General features: G+C 45.5%; 2 protein-coding genes across 2 annotated transcripts in view; both read right to left on the reverse strand.

The window, feature by feature from the left end:
- The window catches only part of LOC141727688 (uncharacterized), a 42,360-nt gene extending 34,750 nt beyond the window's left edge, over nt 1-7,610 (reverse strand). Inside the window, exons 1-6 of the mRNA XM_074533964.1 lie at nt 7,378-7,610; nt 5,358-5,423; nt 3,356-3,452; nt 1,873-1,931; nt 830-1,049; nt 349-622 (exon numbers count right to left, since the gene is read on the reverse strand). Of these exons, the coding sequence (XP_074390065.1) occupies nt 349-622; nt 830-1,049; nt 1,873-1,931; nt 3,356-3,452; nt 5,358-5,423; nt 7,378-7,515 (854 nt within the window). The 5' untranslated portion in view covers nt 7,516-7,610. The remainder of the gene's footprint in view (nt 1-348; nt 623-829; nt 1,050-1,872; nt 1,932-3,355; nt 3,453-5,357; nt 5,424-7,377) is intronic.
- Nucleotides 7,611-8,197: 587 nt separating this feature from the next.
- On the reverse strand, nt 8,198-23,444 carry LOC141727690 (large neutral amino acids transporter small subunit 2-like). The gene is made up of 5 exons (XM_074533965.1): nt 23,428-23,444; nt 19,136-19,232; nt 17,569-17,718; nt 13,116-13,296; nt 8,198-8,573 (listed from the first exon to the last, which is right to left on the reverse strand). The coding sequence occupies exons 2-5, from the start codon at nt 19,181-19,183 to the stop codon at nt 8,374-8,376; spliced, it is 579 nt and encodes a 192-aa protein (XP_074390066.1). The 5' UTR covers nt 19,184-19,232; nt 23,428-23,444; the 3' UTR covers nt 8,198-8,373.
- Nucleotides 23,445-23,470: the final 26 nt, after the last annotated feature.

Below are 23,470 nucleotides of genomic sequence, written 5' to 3' on the forward strand. Positions count from 1 at the left end.
TCCATTTTTTCCCAAAATCCCCCTAATTTCCCCCAAATTTTCCCCAAAATTCCTCACTTTTTCCCAAAATCCCCAAATTTTCCACAAAATTCCCCAAATTTTCCCATTTTTCCCCCAATTTCCCCATTCCCGCCCCTCCCCCACTCACCTCTCCTCCTGGGGGCCGTCCCCGCGCTGCCCCTCCCCCTCCTGGGGACACAATTTGCATATTCAGCACATTTGCATATGGCAATTTGCATATTCAGCACATTTACATATCCCACCTTGCACCTTCAGCCCGTGGTGGGCGTGGCTTGATTCGCCTCCCCCTTTAAGCCCCGCCCCCTTTTTGTTTTCCCTGTCACTCACCTGAGCCCCGCCCCCGTGGGGGGAGGGGGGAGCGGACGAGGCCGAAGAGGAGGAGGAGGAAGAGGAGGGAGGGGGGAGGGGCGAGAAGGGGGCGGGGCCTCAGCGCTCAGCAGGGGGGGGAGGGGCTCCTCCTCTTCCTCCTCCTCCTCCTCTTCCTCTTTTCGGAGCCCCTCCCCCTCCGCCGGAAGCTCCGCCTCCTTCTCAGGCCCCGCCCCTTGCAGGGAGGGAGGGGAGGGGCTGCCCCCGCTGGGGGGGGAGGGGAATCCTCCACTTCCTGTTTGGCTTCCACTTCCTGTTTAACCTCCACTTCCTGTTCGGCATCCACTTCCTGTTCGGCGTCCACTTCCTGTTTGCTCTCCACTTCCTGTTTGCTCTCCGCTTCCTGTTTAGCCTCTACTTCCTGTTCGGGCTCCGCTTCCGGTTTTGTCTCCATCTCTTCCTGTTTAAGCCCCGCCTCTTTCTGGTTGGGTTCAGGCTCCGCCCCCCGGGTTGGCTCCGCCCCCCGTTTCCGGTTTTTTTGGGGCGATTTCGGAGGATTTTGGGGTTTCTTCCTCCTCTTCCTCCTCCTCTTCCTCCTCGTCTTCCTCCTCCTCCTCCTCTTCCTCCTCCTCCCCCTGCGGGCCCGAGGAAGGGGCGGAGCGACGGCGCCGGGGGGCGGGGCCTGACTCGGGGGCGGGGCCTGGGGGCGGGGCCGAGCGGGTCTGGCGGGAAAAAAATGGAGAATTTCAGCCAAAATTGGAAAAATTTCACCCAAAATTCGAGAATTTAAATCAATTAAATTAATAAACTAAAAAATAAATAAATTTAATTTATTTAATAAATAAATTTTCAAATAAATACATTAAAAAAAATAAAAAATTGAGAAAATTCGAACAAAAAGTGGAAAAAAATAAACCCAAAAAAAGGAAAATTATGCTTAATAATTGGAAAAATTTGACCCAAAATTAGAAAATTTAAATAAGTTAAATAAATTGAATTGAAATAAATAAATTAAGAAAAATGAAATATAGAGAATTAGAGAAAATTTGAACAAAAACTGAAAAAAATAAACCCAAAACAGGGAAAATTGCATTTAAAAATTGGAAAATTTTACTCAAAATTAGAGAATTTAAATAAATTAAATATATTAAATTGAAATAAATAAATTTTAAAAAATTAAAAATAGAGAATTAGAGAAAATTTGAACAAAAAGTGGAAAAAATAAACCCAAAAAAGGGAAAATTAGGCTTGAAAATTAGAAAATTTCACCCAAAATTAGAGAATTTAAATAAATTAAATAAATTAAAATAAATAAATTTAAAAAAATAAAAAAAAAAACAGAATTAGAGGTTGTAAAAAGAGAAAATTTGAACAAAAAGTGAAAAAAATAAACCCAAAAAAGGGAAAATTATTAATTACAAAAATAGTAATTATAAATTAATAAGATACTAACATAATAAAATAAAAAATAAAATAAATTCATTATAAAAACCCAAAATTTCAATAAAAAACCCCAAAATTGCCCAAATTTTCCCATTTTCTCACCGTCCGCCGCCGCTCCTTCCTCCCCCCTCCTTCCTCCTCCTCTTCCTCCTCCTCCGAGGCTGCGGAAAATCCAAATTTTGGGGGGAAATTCGGGAATTTTGGGACATTTTGGGGAAAATTTTGGGGTGAATTTTGGGGGTTTTTTGGGTGAATTCTGGGGTTTTTTTGGGGTGAAATTTGGGGATTTTGGGACATTTTGGGGAAATTTTTAAGGTGAATTTTGGGGTTAAATTTGGGAATTTTGGGGTGAATTTTGGGGTAATTTTTGGGGTGAATTCTGGGGATTTTGGGGTGAATTTTGGGGTGAAATTTGGGGTTTTTTTGGGGGTGAAATTTGGGATTTCGGGGTAAATCTGGAGAGGATTTTTGGGGTGAAATTTGGGGTGAATTTTGGGGTTTATTTTGGGGTGAAATTTAGGCTTTTTGGGATAAATCAGGGGGATTTTAGGGTGAATTTTGGGGTGAAATTTGGGGATTTTGGGGTGAATTTTGGGGTGAAATTTGAGGATTTAGGGGTGAATTTTGGGGTTTATTTTGGGGTGAAATTTGGTGTGAAATTTGGGGATTTTGAGGTGAATTTTGGGGTGAAATTTGGGGGTTTTTTGGGGGTGAAATTTGAGGTTTTAGGAGTGAATTTTTGGGGGTTTTTTTGGGTGAATTTTGGGGATTTTGGGGTTTTTTTGGGGTGAAATTTGGGGATTTTGGGGTGAATTCTGGGGTGAAATTTGGGGTTTTTGAGCTGAATTTTGGGGGTTTTTTGGGGTGAAATTTGGAGTTTTCGGGGTAAATCTGGAGGATTTTTGGGCTGAATTTTGGGGTGAAATTTGGGGTGAAATTTGGGGATTTTAGGGTGAATTCCGGGGTGAATTTTAGGGGTTTTTATTGGGGTGAAATTTGGGGTTTTTGAGGTAAATCAGGGGGATTTTTGGGGTGAATTTTGGGGTGAAATTTGATGGGTTTTGGGGTAAATTTTGGGCAGATTTGGGGGTTTTTTTGGGGTGAAATTTGGGGATTTTGGGGTTGAATTTTGGGGTGAAATTTGGGGTTTTTGAGGTGAATTTAGGAGTGAATTTTTGGGGGTTTTTTTGGGGTGAAATTTGGGTGAATTTTGGGGATTTTAGGGTGAATTTTGGGGTGAAATTTGGGGTTTTAGAAGTGAATTTTGGGGTTTATTTTGGGGTGAAATTTGGGTTTTTCGAGGTAAATTTTGGGGGTTTTTTGGGGTGAATTCTGGGGTTTTTTTGGGGTGAAATTTGGGGATTTTGTGGTGAATTTTGGGGTTTTTGAGGAAAATCTGGGGGATTTTTGGGTGAATTTTGGGGTGAAATTCGGGGATTTTGGGGTGAATTTTGAGGTGAAATTTGGGGATTTTGAGGTGAATTTTGGGGTGAATTCTGGGGTTTATTTTGGGGTGAAATTTGGGGATTTTGGGGTGAATTTTGGGGGTTTTTTTGGGTGAAATTTGGGGATTTTGGGGTCTCACCGTGGGGCTCGGGGGGGTCCCGGCGCTGCTGCAGCAGCTCCTGCTGCTTCTCCAGGTACTGCTTGATGAAGCTGTTCTGCCCCATGGCCTCGCCCATCTGCCAAAAAAACGGGAATTTATTAAAATCTGGGAATTTGGGGAATTTTTTCCCTTTTTTTGGGAAATTTTTGGTGATTTTTTGGCGTTTTTTTATGAATTTTCGGCGATTTTTGGTGATTTTTTCGTGATTTTTTGGGGGCTCTCTGTGGGTTAAGTGAGGCTGTTCCACCCCTCAGATTCAAAAATTGGGAATTCCCAAAAATTTGGGATTTTTATTAATTTTTTGGGAATTTTTTCCGATTTTTTTGTGGCTTTTTTAATGATTTTTCGGCGATTTTTGGTGAATTTTTCGTGATTTTTTGGGGGCTCTCTGTGGGTTAAGTGAGGCTGTTCCACCCCTCAGATTCAAAAATTGGGAATTCCCAAAAAATTCCCAAAAATTTGGGATTTTTATTAATTTTTTGGGAATTTTTTCCGATTTTTTTGTGGCTTTTTTTATGATTTTTCGGCGATTTTTGGTGATTTTTTAGTGATTTTTTGGGGGCTCTCTGTGGGTTAAGCGAGGCTGTTCCACCCCTCAGATTCAAAAATTGGGAATTCCCAAAAATTTGGGATTTTTATTAATTTTTTGGGAATTTTTTCCGATTTTTTTGTGGCTTGTTTTATGATTTTTCGGCGATTTTTGGTGATTTTTTCGTGATTTTTTGGGGGCTCTGTGAGAGTTAAGCGAGGCTGTTCCACCCCTCAGATTAAAAAATTGGGAATTCCCAAAAAATTCCCAAAAATTTGGGATTTTTATTAATTTTTTGGAGACTTTTTCCGATTTTTTGTGGCTTTTTTTATGATTTTTCAGCGATTTTTGGTGATTTTTTAGTGATTTTTTTGGGGCTCTCTGTGGGTTAAGTGAGGCTGTTCCACCCCTCAGATTCAAAAATTGGGAATTCCCACAAATTTGGTTTTATTTGGATTTTTTATTATTTTTTTGGGAATTTTTTCCCAATTTTTGGGGGAATTTTTGGGTGAATTTTGAGATTTTTTTGCCATTTTATAGTGATTTTAGACGAATTGTTAGAGATTTTAAAATGGGTTTTGGGGATAAAGCGAACCAAGATTCCAAAAATTGGGAATTCCCAAAAATTCGGGATTATTTGGGATTTTTTATTAATTTTTTGGAAATTTTTTCCCAATTTTTTGGGTGAATTTTGACAATTTTTTGCCATTTTTTGACGATTTTAGATGATTTTTTTTCAGGGATTTTTAAATGGGTTTTGGGGATAAAGTGAACCAAGATTCCAAAAATTGGGAATTCCCAAAAATTTGGGATTTTTATTAAGTTCTTGGGATTTTTTTCCCAATTTTTTGCAGAATTTTTGGGTGAATTTTGAGAATTTTTTAGCATTTTTAGTGATTTTAGATGATTTTTTAAGGAATTTTTAAATGGGTTTTGGGGATAAAGCGAAGCCTTTCCAACCCAAGATTCCAAAAATTGGGAATTCCCAAAAATTTGGGATTATTTGGGATTTTTAATTATTTTTTTCCCAATTTTTTGGGTGAATTTTGAGAATTTTTTGGCAATTTTTAGCGATTTTAAATTATTTTTTAGGGATTTTTAAATGGGTTTTGGGGATAAAGCGAACCAAGATTCCAAAAGTTGGAAATTCCCAAAAATTTGGGAATTTTTATTAATTTTTTGGGAATTTTTTCCCAATTTTTTGGGTGACTTTTGAGAATTTTTTGGCTTTTTTTTAGTGATTTTTCAATGATTTTTTAGGGATTTTTAAAGGGGTTTTGGGGATAAAGTGAACCAAGATTCCAAAAATTGGGAATGCCCAAATATTCGGGATTATTTGGGATTTTTTATTAATTTTTTGGGTATTTTTTCCCAATTTTTTGGGAAATTTTTGGGAATTTTGTTGGATTTTGGTAAATTTGGGGTGAATTTGGGGATTTTTGGGGGTCTCACCTGGGAGTTGGGCTGGAAAGTGGGGTGGGGGCTCGAGTGCTTCTGGAGGTTTTCCAACATCAGCGCCTGAAATTGGGGCAAAATCAGGAAAATTTCCCATTTCCTGAAATTCTCATTTTCATTAATTCCCTTTTTTTTGTTGCCCTCCCGCCCTGAAATCCCCAGAATTTCCCCCAAAACCCCACAAAATTCTGAATTTCTGACCAAAATCTCCTCAAAAATCCCTCACAAAATAACCAAAAATTGCATTTTTTTGCCTCAAATCCCCCTCATAAACCCACAAAAAAAAGTGATTTTTACCTCAAATCCCCTCAAAACCTCAACAAAGCTGCGATTTTTGCCTCAAAAAACGGAATTTTTACCTCAAATTCCCTCACAAACACGTTAAAAAATGAGGATTTGGCCTCAAATTCCTCAGGGATCCACAAAAATTTGCAACTTTTACCTGAAATCTGCTGAAAATTCAACAAAAACTTCACTTTTTACCTCAAATTGTCAAAGTCCCCAAACCTTCAAGTTTTACCTCAAATTCTCTCCTAAAGTCACGAAAATTAATTTTTTTTTTGCTAAAATCCCTCCAAAACAAGGATTTAATCTCGAATTATCAAAAAGAAATCTCCTCAAAATGATAAAATTCCGAGTTTTGCCCCAAATGTGATATTTACTGCGATATTTACCCCAAATTCCCGCATAAACTCACCAAAAATGGGTTTTCAACCTTAAATCGCCTTCAATTCCTCCTCAAACTCATTAAAACCTCAAATCTCCTAAAACATCCCCCAAAATTTGGAGTTTAAAATTTAAATCCCCTCAGAGTTTTAACGGAATTCATAAAAACAGCGGCTTTTACCTCAAATTCCCTCACGGATTTCTCAAACCCGGAGCTTTCAAATCCCCTCAGACATTCCCCAAAACTCACAAAATCCGCAATTTCTACCCCAAAATCCCCTCCGATTTGTCCTAAAACTCATCAAAACCGCGACTTTTACCTCAAAATCCCCTCACAAAAACCTTAAAAGCGAAGCTTTAAACCCAAATCCCCTCACAAACTTCTCAAAACCGGAGATTTAAACCCAAATCGCTTCAGAACCGCAATTTCACCTCAAATTCCCTCACAAACTCCTCAAAACCGGAGATTTAAACCCAAATCCCCTCAGACTTTTTGTAGAATTCACAAAACCCGCAACTTTACCTCAAACCCCCTCAAAGCCGGAGCTTTAAACCCAAATCCCCCTCAGACTTTTTGTAGAATTCACAAAACCCGCAACTCTACCTCAAACCCCCTCAAAGCCGGAGCTTTAAACCCAAATCTCCCTCAGACTTTTTGTAGAATTCACAAAACCCGCAACTCTACCTCAAACCCCCTCAAAGCCGGAGCTTTAAACCCAAATTCCCCTCAGATTTTTTTGCAGAATTCCAAAAACCCGCAACTTTACCTCAAACCGCCTCACAAACTCCTCAAAACCGGAGATTTAAACCCAAATCCCCTCAGACTTTTTGGTAGAATTCACAAAACCCGTAACTTTACCTCAAACCCCCTCAAAGCCGGAGCTTTAAACCCAAATCCCCCTCAGACTTTTTGCAGAATTCACAAAACGCGTAACTTTACCTCAAACCCCCCTCACAAACTCCCCCAAAACCCTCCCTTTAAACCCAAACCCCCTCAGCCTCTCCGCGGACCACCCTAACCCCGCAAAAAAAACCCCAAACCCCCATAAAACCCCAACTTTTACCTACAAACCCACCTAAAAAAACCTCTCCGCTCCCACCGACCCAAAATCTCCTTTTTTCACCCCAAACCGCCCTCACCCTCATGAAGGGGGGGGGGGGGGGGTCTCCTCCTTCCCGCCTTTTCCCCCCCTCACGCGTTGGCGGGAAAACCCTGAGGGGGGGAAACCTTCCCCCCCCCCCTTCACTCCCCGCTTCCCGCGCATGCGCCGCCATTTTCCCGCCCCCCCTCTTTCCCCTCACGGCGGCCTCTCCTTCGGCGCCGCCGCCATTTCTGGCGCTTCCCCCTCACCCCTCGCAGCCGCTTGATCAGGGCGCTCTTCTGGCCGCTCTTGGCGAGCCCTCGCTGCTCCAGGGCCGCTTTGAGGTCGGCGACGCGCAGCAGATGGAGCGGCCGCCCGTCCAGAGTCACCTCCTCCCCGTCCGCCATCTTGGTGTGGCGCCGCTTGCGCTGCGCCTTCGGACGCTTCCGGACGGCGGCTTCGGCAACTTCCGCACGGCGCTTCGGCTGTTTCCGTAACCTTCCGTGGCTTTCCGTAGCTCTTCGGGTATTTCCGGATTTTGCCGTGTGTTCCCGGCGGCTCTTCGGGTGTTTCCGGTGCTCTTCGGGTATTTCCGGTTGTTCCCGTGGCTCTTCGGGTGTTTCCGGTGTCGGGGAGGTTCGGAGGAGTTCGGGAATTTCCGGAGAAATTCGGGATTTTTTTTTTTTTTTCCCCCGATTCGAGTTCGGACATTTCCGTGCAAAACTTCGGCGATTTCCGTGAAGAGTTCGGGGGTTTCCGGAAAAATTCGCGAAAAACTAAAAAAAAATTTGGAGACTATTTGTAGAATTCGTGATTTTTTCCTTTAAACCTCGGAAACTGTCGGGAATTTCCGGAAACGACTACAAAAAAATTTCCGGAAAAACAAAAAATAAAAATCGAGGATTTTTTTTTTTTTTTTTTTTTTTTTTTTGATCCAAGTTCGGGATCCAAAAAAAAAAAAAAATTCGGCGATTTTTGGAAAAAAAACGACGGAAAATTTTCGGTGGAAAAAATCCTGAAATTTCAATTAAAAGATAATAATAATAAATAAAAAAAACACACACACAACGATTTTTTTTTTTTTTTTGCCAAAGGTGTTTTTTTTATTCACAAGCCGCGCCCGCCGCGAGGCCACGCCCCCTTTTATTAAAAGCAGGAGGGGAAGGGGCGGAGCCGGCTCTGCCCATGACGTCATTGAGATGAGGGGGGATTGAGGCCACGCCCCCTTTTAAGGCACTATAGGGGGAGGGGCGGTCCCACCGGGCTCAGGGGTGGGGCCAATGAAAGGGGCGGGGCTTAAGGGAAGGGGCGGGGCTTAGGAGGGGGCGGGGCGGGTCAGGGGGGTCAGGGGATCCTCGCAGGGGGGGGGAGGGGGGCTTGAGGGGGGAGGGGGCGGGGCCATCCTCGGCCACGCCCCCCGGGTAAACAACCAATAGGAGGCGCTGCCCGAACCGCGTCACGCGCGCTGGGGGAGGAGAAAACCAAAACAAAAAAATAAAAAACAAATAAATAAATAAATAAAATAAAATAAATAACAAAATAAAAAAGAAAATAAAATTAAAAGAAAAAAAAATTTTGAGTGACATTTGAGTTAAAACAAAAAAAAAATCAGAAATTTTTGTTAAATCCGACCCCCAAAATCCCTTAAAAATCCCCCAAAAATCCCACCAAAATTAATTAATTAAATATTCCCAAAAAAACCGACCCGAATTCCCATAAAATCTGCCCCAAAAATATCAAATTTTTCGAAATTCATCCGATTTTTCCCCAAGTTTCCTCCCAATTTTGGTTTTGGATTTTTTGGGGTTTTTAGAGGAAAAAAAATTGGGATTTTTTGGGGGAAAAATATGAAAAACCCCAAAAATTTTTTCTCCAAAAAAAAAAATCCGAGTTTTTTTCTCCAAAACAAAAATCCCAATTTTTTTTTCCCAAAATCCCCCCCAAAAATCCCAATTTTTCCCCCAAAATCCCCCCGCAAAAAATCCCAATTTTTCCCCCAAAATCCCCCCCAAAAAATCCCAATTTTTCCCCAAAATCCCCCCCAAAAATCCCAATTTTTGCCCCAAAATCCCCCCTAAAAATCCCAATTTTTCCCCAAAATCCCCCCCAAAAATCCCAATTTTTCCCCCAAAATCCCCCCTAAAAATCCCAATTTTTTCCCCCAAAATCCCCCCAAAAATCCCAATTTTGGCCACAAAAATCCCAATTTTTCCCCCCAAATCCCCCCCAAAAATCCCAATTTTTCCCCCAAAATCCCCCCAAAAATCCCAGTTGTTCCTCCAAAAAACCCCCAATTTTTCCCCCAAAAATCCCAATTTTTCCCCCAAAATCCCCCCTAAAAATCCCAATTTTTCCCCCAAAATCCCCCTAAAATCCCCAATTTTTCCCCCAAAATCCCTCCAAAAATCCCAATTTTTCCCCCAAAAAATCCCAATTTTTCCCCCAAAATCCCCCCAAAAATCCCAATTTTTTCCTCCAAAATCCCCCCAAAAATCCCATTTTTTTCCCCAAAATCCCCCCAAAAATCCCAATTTTCTGCCCAAAAAACCCCAATTTTTCCCCTAAACCCCAAAATATCACCCCAAAATCCCCTCAAATCCCCCCAAAATCCCATTCAAACCCCCAAATCCCCTCAAATCCCCCCAAAATTCCCATTCAAACCCCCCAAAATCTCATTCACACCTCCCAAAATCTCCCCAAATTCCCTCAAATCCCCCCCAAAACCTCCCCAAAATCCAAAAAAATCGCCCCAAAACCCCCTCAAATCCCAATCAAACCCCCCAAAATCCCAATAAATCCCCCCAAAATGCAACAAATCACCCCAAAACCCCCCAAATCCCCCCAAAATCCCATTTAAACTCCCCCAAATCCCAATAAATCCCCCCAAAACCCCAAACTAAACCCCCCAAAATCCCAATAAATCCCCCCAAAACCCCCTCAAATCCCAATAAATTCCCCCAAAACCCAATCAAACCTCTCCAAATCCCCTTCAGACCCCCCAAAATCCAAACTAAATCCCCCAAATCCCATTCAAACCCCCCAAATCCCAATAAAACCCCAATAAAACCCCCCAAAATCCCATTTAAACCCCCCAAAATCCCATTCAAACTCCCCAAAACCCCCTCAAACCCCAATAAATGCCCCCAAAATCCCATTTAAACCCCCCAAAACCCCAATAAAACCCTCCAAAATCACATTTAAACCCCCCAAAATCCCATTCAAATCCCCCCAAACCCCGAACTATCACCCCAAAACCCCCCAAAAATCCCATTTTAACCCCCCAAAATCCCCCAAAATCCCAATAAAATTCCCCAAAATCGATGCAAACCCCCTTTAAATCACCCCAAAATCCCATTTAAACCCCCCAAAATCGCATTTAAATCCCCCAAACCCCAAAATATCACCCCAAAATCCCACTTAGATCCCCCAAAACCCTCTCAAACCTCCCCAAACCCCAATAAGAGCTGCCCAAAATCCCAATAAAATACCCCCAAAACCCCCTTAAATCCCATTCAAACCCCTTCAAATCCCAATCAAACCCCATTCAATCTCCCCAAAATCTCATTCAGACCCCCTCAAATGCCCCCAAATCCCAATCAAACCCCCCATTCAAACCCCTTAAAACCCCCCAAAATCCCATTTAAACCCCCCCAAATCCCAATAAACCCTCCCCAAACTGCCTTCAAATCACCCCAAAACCCTCTTGAATCCCCCCAAAATCCCACTCAAACCCCCCAAAATCCCCTCAAACCCCAATAAAACCCCCCAAAATCCCTTCAGACTCCTCCAAAACCTCCCCAAACCCCATTCAAACCCCCCCAAAACCCCAAAATATCCCCCCAAAACCCCCTCAAATCTCAATAAAACCCCAATCAAACCCCAATAAATCCCAATAAATCCCAATTAAACCCCAAAGCCCCCTCACCCATGGCCCGTTGGATGCCGGGGGGCCTTCGTGGCCCCCTCCCCAGGCACAGCAGGGACACGGGAGCGCCCAAACCCCCTCAAACCCCATTCAAACCCCCCAAAATCCCAATAAATCCCCCCAAAACCCCCTCAAATTCCCTTTTAACCCCCCCAAATCCACTTTAAACCCCCCCAATCCCTCCCAAACCCCATTCAAACCCCTCCAAACCCCCCCAAATCTCCCCAAAATCCCAACAAATCCCCCCAAAACCCCAAACTATCCCCCCAAAACCCCCTCAAACTCCCCAAAATCCCTCCCAAACCCCAAACTATCATCCCCAAACCCCCCAAAAATCTCATTTAAACCCCCCAAAATCCCAACCAAACCCCCCAAAACCCCCATTCAAACCCCCCACACCCCATTCAATCCCATTCAAACCTCCCCAAACCTCCCCAAAACCCCAAAATATCCCCCCAAAACCCCCCCAAATCCCAATAAAACCCCAATCAAACCCCCCAAATCCCCCCCAAACCCCCTCAAACCCCAATAAATCCCCCCAAAATCCCCTCAAATTCCCCTCAAACCTCCTAAAGACCTCCCCAAACTCCAAATTATCTCCCCAAAACCCCCCAAAAATCCCATTCAAACTCCCCAAAATCCCTTCAGACCCCTCCAAAACCTCCCCAAACCCCATTCAAAGCCCCCCAAATCCCAATAAGACCCCCCAAAATCCCCTCAAATCCCCCTTTAACCCCCTCCAAACCCACCCAAACCCCATTCAAACCCCCCAGAAACCCCATTCAAACCTCCCCAAACTCCAAACTATCACCCCAGAACCCCCCAAAAATCCCATTTAAACCCCCTCGAATCCCATTCAAACCCGCCAAATCCCAATCAAATCCCATTCAAACCGTGCAAACCCCATTCAAACCCCCCAAAACCCCATTAAGACCCCCAAAATCCCATTCAAAGCCCCCCAAACCCCTCCAAATCCCACTCAAACCCCATTCAAACCCCCCAAAACCCCCATTCCAACTCCCCACACCCCATTCAATGCCATTCAAACCTCCCCAAACCTCCCCAAAACCCCAAACTATCCCCCCAAAACCCCCTCAAATCCCAATAAATCCCCCCCCAAACCCCCCAAAATCCCAATTAAACCCCAATAACTCCTCACCCACGGCTCTCTGGATCCCGGGGGGCCTTCGTGGCCCCCTGCCCAGGCACAGCAGGGACACGGGGGCGCCCAAATCCCATTGAAACCCCCCCAAAATCCCAATAAATCCCCCCAAAACCCCAATAAAATCCCATTTAAACCCCACTAAACCCCTCAGCCCCCTCACCCATGGCCCGTTGGATCCCGGGGGGCCTTCGTGGCCCCTGCCCAGGCACAGCAGGGACACGGGGGCGCCCAAACCCCTTCAAACTCCATTCAAACCCCATTCAAACCCCAATAAAACCCCCCAAAATCCCAATTAAACCCCAATAACCCCTCACCCACGGCTCTCTGGATGCCGGGGGGCCTTCGTGGCCCCTGCCCAGGCACAGCAGGGACACGGGGAGCTCCCAAATCCCATTGAAACCCCCCCAAAATCCCAATAAATCCCATTTAAACCCCAATAAACCCCAATAACCCCTCACCCATGGCTCTCTGTATCCCAGGGGGCCGCCGTGGCCCCCTCCCCAGGCACAGCAGGGACACGGGGGCTCCCAAACCCCATTCAAACCCCCCAAAATCCCAATAAAATCCCATTTAAACCCCCCAAAACCCCAATAAATCCCATTTAACCCTCACCCAAGGCTCTCTGGATCCCGGGGGGCCTTCGTGGCCCCCTGCCCAGGCACAGCAGGTACACGGGAGCCCCCGTGGCCATCACGGCCCAAATCCCCCCCAAAACCCCAATAAATCACCCCAAAACCCCAATAAATCCCATTTAACCCTCACCCACGGCTCTCTGGATCCCTGGGGGCCTTCGTGGCCCCCTCCCCAGGCACAGCAGGGACACGGGGGCGCCCAAACCCCATTCAAACCCCAATAAAACCTCTCTAAAATCACATTTAACCCCCCCAAAATCCCAATAAACCCCAATAACTCCTCACCCACGGCTCTCTGTATCCCGGGGGGCCGTCGTGGCCCCCTGCCCAGGCACAGCAGGTACACAGGAGCCCCCGTGGCCATCACGGCCAGGCCCACCCCGCACACGAGGGGCTCCGAGAGCACCGAGAACACGAGCAGGGCCCCCCAGAACAGCAGGTACGCGGCCGGGAACGCCACGTGCACCTGCAATTACGGAGTTTGGGCGGTTTGGGGCGGTTTGGGGGTGTTTGAGGGGATTTTGGGGGGTTTGGGGGGGAATTGGGAGGGTTTTGGGGGGATTTGGGGAATTTTGGGGTGATATTTTGGGAGTTTGGGAAGGTTTGAGGGGGATTTTTGGGGTCCTTGAGGGGATTTTGGGGAAGTTTGAGGGGATTTGGGGGGATTTTGGGGGGGTTTGAGGGGTTTTGGGGGGATTTGAGGGGGTTTTGGGGTGATATTTTGAGGGTTTGAGGGGATTTTCAGGGGGTTTAAGGGAACACCAGGTGCACCTGGAAACACAAATTTGGGGCGGTTTGGGGCGATTTTGGGGTTTTTGAGGGGATTTTGGGGGGTTTGGGGGGGAATTGGGAGGGTTTGGGGGGGATTTGAGGGGATTTTGGGGGGATATTTTGGAGTTTGGGGAGGTTTTTAGGGGGTTTAAGGGGATGTTTGGGGTCCTTGAGGGGGTTTTGGGGTGGTTTGAGGGCGTTTGGGGGTGATTTGGGGTGGTTTGAGGGGATTTTGGGGGGTTTTATTGGGATTTGAGAGGATTTTGGGGTGGTATTTTGGGAGTTTGGGGAGCTTTGGGGGGGTTTTGAGGGGGTTTTGGGGGGGTTTGAGGGGTCTAAATAGGATTTTGGGGGGATTTTGGGGTGATTTGGGAAGGTTTTGTGGTGATATTTCGGAGTTTAGGGAGGTATTTAGGGGGGTTTGGGGGGATTTTGAGGAGGTTTGAGGGGGTTTGGACGGATTTTGAGGCAATTTGAGAGGACTTTGGGCTGATATTTTAGAGTTTGGGAGGGTTTTAGGGGCTTTAAGGGAGGTTTGGGGAGGTTTAGGGGAGGTTTGAGGGGATTTTGGGGCGATTTCAGGGGGGTTTGGGGGGATTTGAAGGGATTTGGGGGGATTTTGGGGGGATATTTTGGGAGTTTGGGGAGGTTTAGGGGGGATTTTTGGGGTCCTTTTGGGGGTTTTGGGGAGGTTTGAGGGGGTTTGGGGGTTTTGAGAGGATTTTGGGGTGATTTGAGGGAGTTTTGGGGCGGTTTGAAGGGGTTTTGGGGTGATTTGGAGCGATTTGAGAGGATTTTGGGGTGGAATATTGGGAGTTTGGGGAGATTTTTGGGGGCTTTAAGGGAGGTTTGGGGGGGTTTTTGGGGTCCTTGAGGGTGTTTGGGGTGATTTCAGGGGGTTTTGGGGTGTTTGGAGGGGATTTGAGGGGATTTTGGGGTGATATTTTGGAGTTTGGAGAGGTTTTTAGGGGCTTTAAAGGAGGTTTAGGGGAGGTTTGAGGGGAGTTTGGGGTGTTTGGGGAGGTTTAAGGGGGATTTTTGGGGTCCTTGTGGGGGTTTTTGGGAAGTTTGAGGGGATTTTGGGGGGTTTGGGGGGGAATTGGGAGGGTTTTGGGGGGATTTCAGGGGATTTTGGGGGGACATTTTGGAGTTTGGGGAGGTTTTTAGGGGGTTTAAGGGGGATTCTTGAGGTCCTTGAGGGGGTGTTGAGGGGCTTTGAGGGGATTTGGGGGGATTTTGGGGGGTTTTATTGGGATTTGAGGGGATTTTGGGGTGGTATTTTGGGAGTTTGGGGAGGTTTGGGGGGGTTTGAGGGGGTTTTGGGGGGGTTTGAGGGGTCTAAATAGGATTTTGGGGGGATTTTGGGAGGATTTGGGAAGGTTTTGGGGTGATATTTTGGAGTTTGGGGAGGTTTAAGGGGGATTTTTGGGGTCCTTGTGGGGGTTTTGGGGAGGTTTAGAGGGGGTTTTGAGAGGATTTTGGGGGGATTTGAGGGGATTTTGGGGCGATATTTTGGGAGTTTGGGGAGGTTTGGGGGGGTTTTGAGGGGGTTTGAAAGGGTTTGGGGGGGTCTAAATGGGATTTTGGGGGGATTTTGGGGGGATTTGGGAAGGTTTTAGGGTGACATTACAGAGTTTAGGGGGGTTTAGAGGGAGTTTGGGGAGGTTTATAGGGGGTTTGAGGGGATTTTGAGGAGGTTTGGGGGGATTTGAGGGGTTTTGAGGGGGTTTTGGGGGGGTTTGAGAGGGTTTTGAGAAGGTTTTAGGGCAATTTGAGGGGATTTGGGGGTGATTTGGGGTGGTTTGAGGAGATTTTGGGGGGTTTTATTGGGATTTGAGGGGATTTTGGGGCGATATTTTGGAGTTTGGAGAGGTTTTTAGGGGCTTTAAAGGAGGTTTGGGGAGGTTTAGGGGAGGTTTGAGGGGATTTTGGGGCGGTTTGAAGGGGTTTGGGGGTGTTTGGGGGGATTTGAGGGTATTTTGGGGGGATATTTCAGAGTTTGGGGAGGTTTGAGGGGATGTTTGGGGTCCTTGAGGGGGTTTTGGGTCGGTTTGAGGGGGTTTTGGGGGGCTTTGAGGGGATTTTGGGGTTGTTTGAGGGGGTTTTGGGGCGTGGCAATGGTTTAGGGGGCGTTTGCAGCACGTTTTCTTATGAATGGGGGGCGTGGGAAACCCCTGGGAGCGGCCATTGCAGCGATTTTTATGAATGGGGGGCGTGGGAATTCACTAAGGGACCCTGGGAGCGTGAGTTTTTATGAATGGGGAGCGTGGGAATTCTGCAGGCGCATTTGTAGTAATCAATTTTATGAATGGGGTGCGTGGGAATTTGGCGGGAGCAACCATAGCAGCGATTTTTATGAATGGGAGGCGTGGGAATTCCGTTAAGGGCATTTGTAGTAATCAATTTTTATGAATGGGGAGCGTGGGAATTCTGCAGGCGCATTTGTAGTAATCAATTTTTATGAATGGGGAGTGTGAGAATTCTGTAATGGCACTTGTAACAATCCATTTTATGAATGGGGGACATGGGAATTCTGTAGTGGCAATTGTAACAATCCATTTTATGAATGAGGAGCGTGGGAATTCCGAAGGGGGCGTTCCCTGTGATAATTTTTATCAATGGGGGCACAGGAATTAATTAGGGAGAATTTGCAGGGATTGTTTTTATGAATGAAAAGCGTGGGAATCCACTCAGGGGCGGTCAACGTGAGGTATTTTATGAATGGGGAGCGTGGGAACGCCGTGGGCGGGATGGGGGCGGAGATTGGCGCGGGAAAGGATTTATTTTTTAATGAATGGGGGCACCGTGGGAATCCGCCAGGGAGTTATTTATTTACTATTATTATTATTATTATTATTATTATTATTACTACTATTATATTATTATTATTATTATTATTATTTATTATTATTTATGTCTATATATACATTTATATAATTTATATAATTTATATATATGTTTTTATATATACTTATATATATAGATATAATATATAATGTCTACAATGTATAAATATGTATTTTCACATATATTTATATGCATATATTATTTGTATATTTACATATATTTATATTTATGTATGCTTACATTTATATTTATATATGTTTAAATTTATACTTATATTTATTTATATTTATATTTATATATTACTTACATATTTATATTTATATTTATATTTATATTTATATTTATATTTATATAATTTATATAATTTATATATTATCCTATAGGGGGCGCCAGAGGAATCGAATTTTATGAATGGAGGGTGTGGGAATCCTGTAGGGGGCGTGGTTACAACCCAAAGTGGGCGTGGCTTCATCATCAAACATCCCCTATTCCACGCACGCAGTGGGCGTGGCTAAATGACAAAGTGGGAGTGGTTAAAGAGCAAAGTGGGCGTGGCTTAACCATGAAAGGGGGCAGCATTTGAGAAATAAAGTGGGCGTGGTTTAACCATAAAAGGGATGGTATTTGAGGCATGAAGCGGGGGGTGGCTAAATAGCAAAATGGGCGTGGCTAAAGAGCAAAGTGGGTGTGGTTTAACCATAAAAGGGATGGTGTTCGTGACAAAAAGTGGGCGTGGCTAAATAGCAAAATGGGCGTGGCTAAAGAGCAAAGTGGGCGTGGTTTAACCATAAAAGGGATGGTGTTCGAGACATAAAGTGGGCGTGGTTTAGGAGACAAAGTGGGCGTGGCTAAAGCGCAAAAGGGGCGTTGTTAAAGAGCAAAGTGGGCGTGGTCTAACCACAAAAGGGGCGGCATTTAAACCACAAAGTGGGCGTGGTTTTAGGGACAAAGTGGGCGTGGCTAAAGCCCAAAGGGGGCGTGGTTTGGCGACCAAAGTGGGCGTGGCTTCCTGGTTCGACGCCTCATATTACACATACAAAGTGGGTGTGGTTTAACGGCAAAGTGGGCGTGGCTTAGGGACAAAGTGGGCGTGGTTTGCGGCCAAGGGGGCGTGGCCTACCTTGATGGGGCGGGGCAATCGGGGCTCCCTCCAGCGCAGCAGCAGCAGCCCGGCCACGGTGACGCCGTACCAGAGGTAATTAACGAACCCCACGTAATTAATGAGCGTGTAGATGTCGCCCGTCACCAACATCAGAAGGGTGGAGACGCACTGTGAAAAGGGGGCGGGGCTTGCGTCAGGCCACGCCCACCCCGGACACGCCCACCCCAAAAATTCGGCGAAAATTTGAGATTTTAGAACCGAAATTCGCGAATTTTCCACCCCAATTTTAACCCATTTTTTGTCCATTTTTTAACCCTTTTTCACCCATTTTTTACCGTTTCAGACTCCATTTTTAACCCTTTCCTAACCCATTTTTAGCCCTCTTTTTGCCCATATTTAACTCATTTTCCACCAATTTTTAACCCATTTTTTAACCAATTTTTTACCTATTTTAACCCATTTTTCATCCATTTTTCACCCCAATTTTAACCCACTTTTTATCAATTTTTAACCCCATTTTTAACCCTTTCCTAACCCATTTTTAACCCTTTTTTTGCCCACATTTAACTCATTTTCCCGCAATTTTTAACCCTTTTTTTATCAGATTTTCACCCATTTTTTTACCAATTTTTTACCTATTTTAACCCATTTTCCACCCCAATTTTAACCCATTTTTTATCCATTTTTTAACCCCTTTTTCACCCATTTTTTACCTTTTCAGACCCCATTTTTAACCCTTTCCTAACCCATTTTTAACCCTTTTTTGCCTACATTTAACTCATTTTTCACCAATTTTTACCCCATTTTTTTGCCAATTTTTTACCTATTTTAACCCATTTTTCATCCATTTTCCACCCCAATTTTAACCCATTTTTTATCCATTTTTCACCCGATTTTCAACCCATTTTTCACCCATTTTTAACCCTTTCCTAACCCATTTTTAACCCTTTCCTAACCCATTTTTAACTCTCTTTTAGCCCATATTTAACTCATTTTTCACCAATTTTTAACCCATTTTTTTGCTAATTTTTTACCTATTTTAACCCATTTTTCATCCATTTTTCCACCCCAGTTTTAACCCACTTTTTACCCATTTTTAACACTTTTCTGACCCATTTTTAACCCTTTTTTTGCCCCTATTTAACCCATTTTTCACCAATTTTTACCCCCATTTTTTTGCCAATTTTTTACCTATTTTAACCCATTTTCCACCCCAATTTTAACCCACTTTTTACCCATTTTTAACCCTTTCCTAACCCATTTTTAATCCTTTTTTTGCCCATATTTAACTCATTTTTCCCCAATTTTTACCCCATTTTCCACCAATTTTTACCCCATTTTCCACCAATTTTTAACCCATTTTTTGCCAATTTTTCAGCCACTTTAACCCTTTTTTAGCCATTTTCCACTACATTTTTAACCCTTTCCTACCCTCATTTTAACCCTTTCTTAGCCATATTTTGCCCATTTTTCGCCCGTTTCTCGCCCGTTTTTCGCCCGATTTTCTCCATTTTTTTTTTGTTTTTCCCCGTTTTTTTTCCTTTTTCCCGATTTCCCGGTTTTTCTCCCCGTTTTGGGCTCTCACGGTGACGAGCAGGGCGGGCACGGGGGTGTGGCGCCGCACGTGGATCATGGCCAGCAGCGCCGGGAGCTGCCCCTCCCTGGCGCCCGCGTAGAACAGCCTGGTGACGTCATCGGGGGGCGGGGTCACGGGGCGGTGACGTCATGGTGGGCGTGGTCACAAATGGAGGTGAAACCATGGTGGAAATGAAGAGATAGGTGACGTCATGGTGGGCGTGGTCACGGAGAGGTGATGTAATGGGAAATGAAGATATAGGTGATGTCATGGTGGGCGTGGTCATAACGGGGGTGGGGTTATGGTGGGCGTGGTCACAACAGTGGTGACGTTATGGTGGGCGGGGTAACAGGGAGGTGACGTCATGGTGGGCGTGGTCATGGAGAGGTGACGTCATGGTGGGCGTGGTCACGGGGAGGTGATGCCAGGGTGGGCGTGGTCACGGAGAGGTGATGTAATGGGAAATGAACAGATGGGTGACGTCATGGTGGGTGTGGTCATGCAAAAGGGTGATGTCATGGTGGGCGTGGTCAAATGGAGGCAATGCATTGGTGGGCGTGGTCACGGAGAGATGATGTAATGGGAAAAGAACAGATGGGTGACGTCATGGTGGGCGGGGCCACAGGGAGGATGTGTCAAAGGAGAAATGAACAGATTGATTATGTCATGGTGGGCGTGGTCATGGAGAGGTGATGCCATGGTGGGCGTGGTCATGGAGAGGTGATGTAATGGGAAATGAACGGATGGGTGACATCATGGTGGGCGTGGTCACAACAGGGGTAATGCCATGGTGGGCGGGGCCACAGGGAGGAGATGCCAAGGGGGAAAATGAACTGATAGATGACGTCATGGTGGGCGTGGTCACTCAGTGGGTGATGTCATGGTGGGCGTGGTCACAACACGGGTGATGCCATGGTGGGCGGGGCCACAGGGAGGAGATGCCATGGAGGAAATGAGTGGATTGGTGATGCCACGGTGGGCGTGGTCAAATGGAGGCGATGTCATGGTGGGCGTGGTCACGGAGAGGTGATGTAATGGGAAATGAACAGATGGGTGATGTCATGGTGGGCGTGGTCATAACGAGGGTGGAGCTATGGTGGGCGTGGCCACAAGGAAAATGACAAGATCGGTGATGTCATGGTGGGTGTGGTCACAGTGAGAATGATGTCATGGTGGGCGTGGTCACAATGGGGATGACATCATGGGGGGGGCACAGGGAGGATGTGTCAAGGGGGAAAATGAACTGATAGATTACGTCATGGTGGGCGTGGTCACGCAGAGGGTGATGCCACGGTGGGCGTGGTCAAATTAGGCGATGCCATGGTGGGCGAGGTCACGGAGAGGTGATGTAATGGGAAACAAACAGATGGGTGACGTCATGGTGGGCGTGGTCAAATGGAAGTGAAGCCACGGTGGGCGTGGACACACAATGGGGGATGATGTCATGGTGGGCGTGGTCACGGGGAGGTGATGTAATGGGAAATGAACGGATGGGTGATGTCATGGTGGGCGTGGTCATAACGGGGGTGGGGGTTATGGTGGGCGTGGCCACAAGGGAAATGACAAGATCGGTGACGTCATGGTGGGCGTGGTCACACACTGGGGTGAGGTCATGCTGGGCGTGGTCATGGGGAGGTGATGTCATGGAGGAAATTACCAGGTCGGTGATGTCATTGTGGGCGTGGTCACAACGGGGGGGGGGGGTGATGCCATGATGGGCGTGGTCACGGAGAGGTGATGTCATGGTGGGCGTGGTCACAACAGGGGTGATGTCATGGTGGGCGGGGCCACAGGGAGGAGATGCCATGGAGGAAATGAGGGGATTGGTGATGTCATGGTGGGCGGGGTCACGGGGGCGGTGACGTCATGGTGGGCGTGGTCATGGAGAGGTCATGCCATGGTGGCGTGGTCTCAATGGAGGTGAAGCCATGGTGGGCGTGGTCACGGGGAGGTGATGTAATGGGAAATGAACAGATGGGTGACGTCATGGTGGGCGTGGTCATAACGGGGGTGGGGTTATGGTGGGCGTGGTCACAAATGGAGGTGAAACCATGGTGGAAATGAAGAGATAGGTGACGTCATGGTGGGCGTGGTCACGGAGAGGTGATGTAATGGGAAATGAACGGATGGGTGATGTCATGGTGGGCGTGGTCAAAGGGAGGTGTCGCCATGGTGGGCGTGGTCACGCAGGAGGGTGACATCATGGTGGGGCGTGGTTACCACGGGGGTGATGTCATGGTGGGCATGGTCGCGGAGAGGAAACGCCATGGGGGAAATGAGTGGATCGGTGACGTCATGGTGGGCGTGGTCACAATGGGGGATGACATCATGGGGGGCGGGGCCACAGGGAGGATGTGTCAAGGGGGAAAATTAACGGATACATTACATCATGGGGGGCGTGGTCACTCAGTGGGGTGACGTTATGGTGGGCGGGGTCACAGGAGGTGTTGTCGTGGTGGGCGGGGTCACAGCGGGGTGATGTCATGGGGGAAACGAGCGGATCAGTGATGTCAATGTGGGCGTGGTCATGATGGGCGTGGTCACATGGGGGGTGACGTCATGGTGGGCGTGGTCATGAAAAGGTTGCTGCCACGGTGGGCGTGGTCAAATGGAGGTGATGTCATGGTGGGCGTGGTCACACGGGGGTGATGTCATGGTGGGCGTGGTCATACGGGGGTGATGTCATGGTGGGCGTGGTTACCACTGGGGTGACGTCATGGTGGGAATTCCGGGAATTTTTGGGAATTTTGGCAATTTTGGGAATTTCTGACCTGGAGCAGGTGAAGAGGGGGTTGGGAAGGGGAAATTTGGGGTAAAAATGGAGAAATTTGAGCGAAAAAATGACAGAAAATTACCAAAAAATGGGGAAAAATCAGGAAAAATGGGGGAAAACTCCGGGAATTTTTGGGAATTTTAGGAAATTTGGGAATTTTGGGAATTGCTAACCTGGAGCAGGTGACCAGGGAAATTAGAGGGAAAAAAAAATCAGGAATTTGATGGAAAAATCAAAAAAAAAATCAGAAAAAAAAATCAGAAAAAAATCGCAAAAAATCAGGAAAATTGGGGAAAATTCCGGGAATTTTTGGGAAATTTGGGAATTTTGGGAAATTTGGGAATTGCTGACTTGGAGCAGGTGAAGAGGGAAATTAGAGGGAAAAAAAAATCAGGAATTTGATGGAAAAATCAAAAAAAAAATCAGAAAAAAAATCGGAAAAAAATCAGAAAAAAATTGGAAAAAAATCAGGAAAAATGGGGGAAAATTCCGGGAATTTTTGGAATTTTGGGAATTTGGGAATTTTGGGGATTGCTGACCTGGAGCAGGTGAAGAGGGGACAGAAGATAGAAAAAATGGGGGAAAATTGAGGAATTGGATGGAAAAAATCGAAAAAAAATCTGGGAATTTTGGGAATTGCTGACCTGGAGCAGGTGAAGAGAAGAAAACTTGGGAGAAAAATTGAGAAATTTCATGGAAAAATCGGAAAAAAAAATCAGAAAAAAATCGCAAAAAATCAGGAAAAATTGGGGAAAATTCTGGGAATTTTGGGAATTTTGGGAATTTGGGAATTTTGGGAATTGCTAACCTGGAGCAGGTGAAGAGGAGAAAAATTGGGAGAAAAATTGAGAAATTTGACGGAAAAATGACCAAAAAATCAGAAAAAAAATCAGAAAAAAATCAGGAAAAAATCGGAAAAAATCAGGAAAAATGGGGAAAATTCCGGGAATTTTTGGGAATTTTGGAATTTGGGAATTTTGGGAATTGCTGACCTGGAGCAGGTGAAGAGAAGAAAACTTGGGAGAAAAATTGAGGAATTTCATGGAAAAATCGGAAAAAAATTGGAAAAAAAAATCAGAAAAAAAATCGGAAAAAAATCGCAAAAAATCAGGAAAAATGGGGAAATTTTTGGAATTTTTGGGAATTTGGGAATTTGGGAATTGCTGACCTGGAGCAGGTGAAGAGGGGACATAGATAGAAAAAATGGGGCAAAATTGAGAAATTGGATGGAAAAATGACCCAAAAATCGGAAAAAAATCGGAAAAAAATCGGAAAAAAATCGGAAAAAAATCGGAAAAAATCAGGAAAATTGGGGAAAATTTTTGGAATTTTTGGAATTTTGGGAATTTGGGAATTGCTGACCTGGAGCAGGTGATCAGGGAAATTAGAGGGAAAAAAAAAATCAGGAATTTGATGGAAAAATTGAAAAAAATCGGAAAAAAATCGGAAAAAAATCGGAAAAAAATCAGGAAAAATGGGGGAAATTCGGGGAAATTTTGGGAATTTGGGAATTTTGGGAATTGCTGACCTGGAGCAGGTGAAGAGGGAAATTAGAAAGGAAAAAACAATCA

This window comes from Zonotrichia albicollis, unplaced genomic scaffold, assembly GCF_047830755.1.
Source record: "Zonotrichia albicollis isolate bZonAlb1 unplaced genomic scaffold, bZonAlb1.hap1 Scaffold_195, whole genome shotgun sequence".
In the NCBI taxonomy this organism is placed as follows: Eukaryota; Metazoa; Chordata; class Aves; order Passeriformes; family Passerellidae; genus Zonotrichia; species Zonotrichia albicollis.

Bases quoted from the DNA above. Each gene is read 5' to 3' on its own strand.
- LOC141727690 (XM_074533965.1), bottom strand. From the start codon at position 19,183: ATGATCCACGTGCGGCGCCACACCCCCGTGCCCGCCCTGCTCGTCACC. The intron at 17,719-19,135 runs GTGAGAGCCCAA...CCCTTTTCACAG, and splicing joins TGCCCGCCCTGCTCGTCACC to TGCGTCTCCACCCTTCTGAT. The intron at 13,297-17,568 runs GTAGGCCACGCC...CCGTAATTGCAG, and splicing joins GATTGCCCCGCCCCATCAAG to GTGCACGTGGCGTTCCCGGC.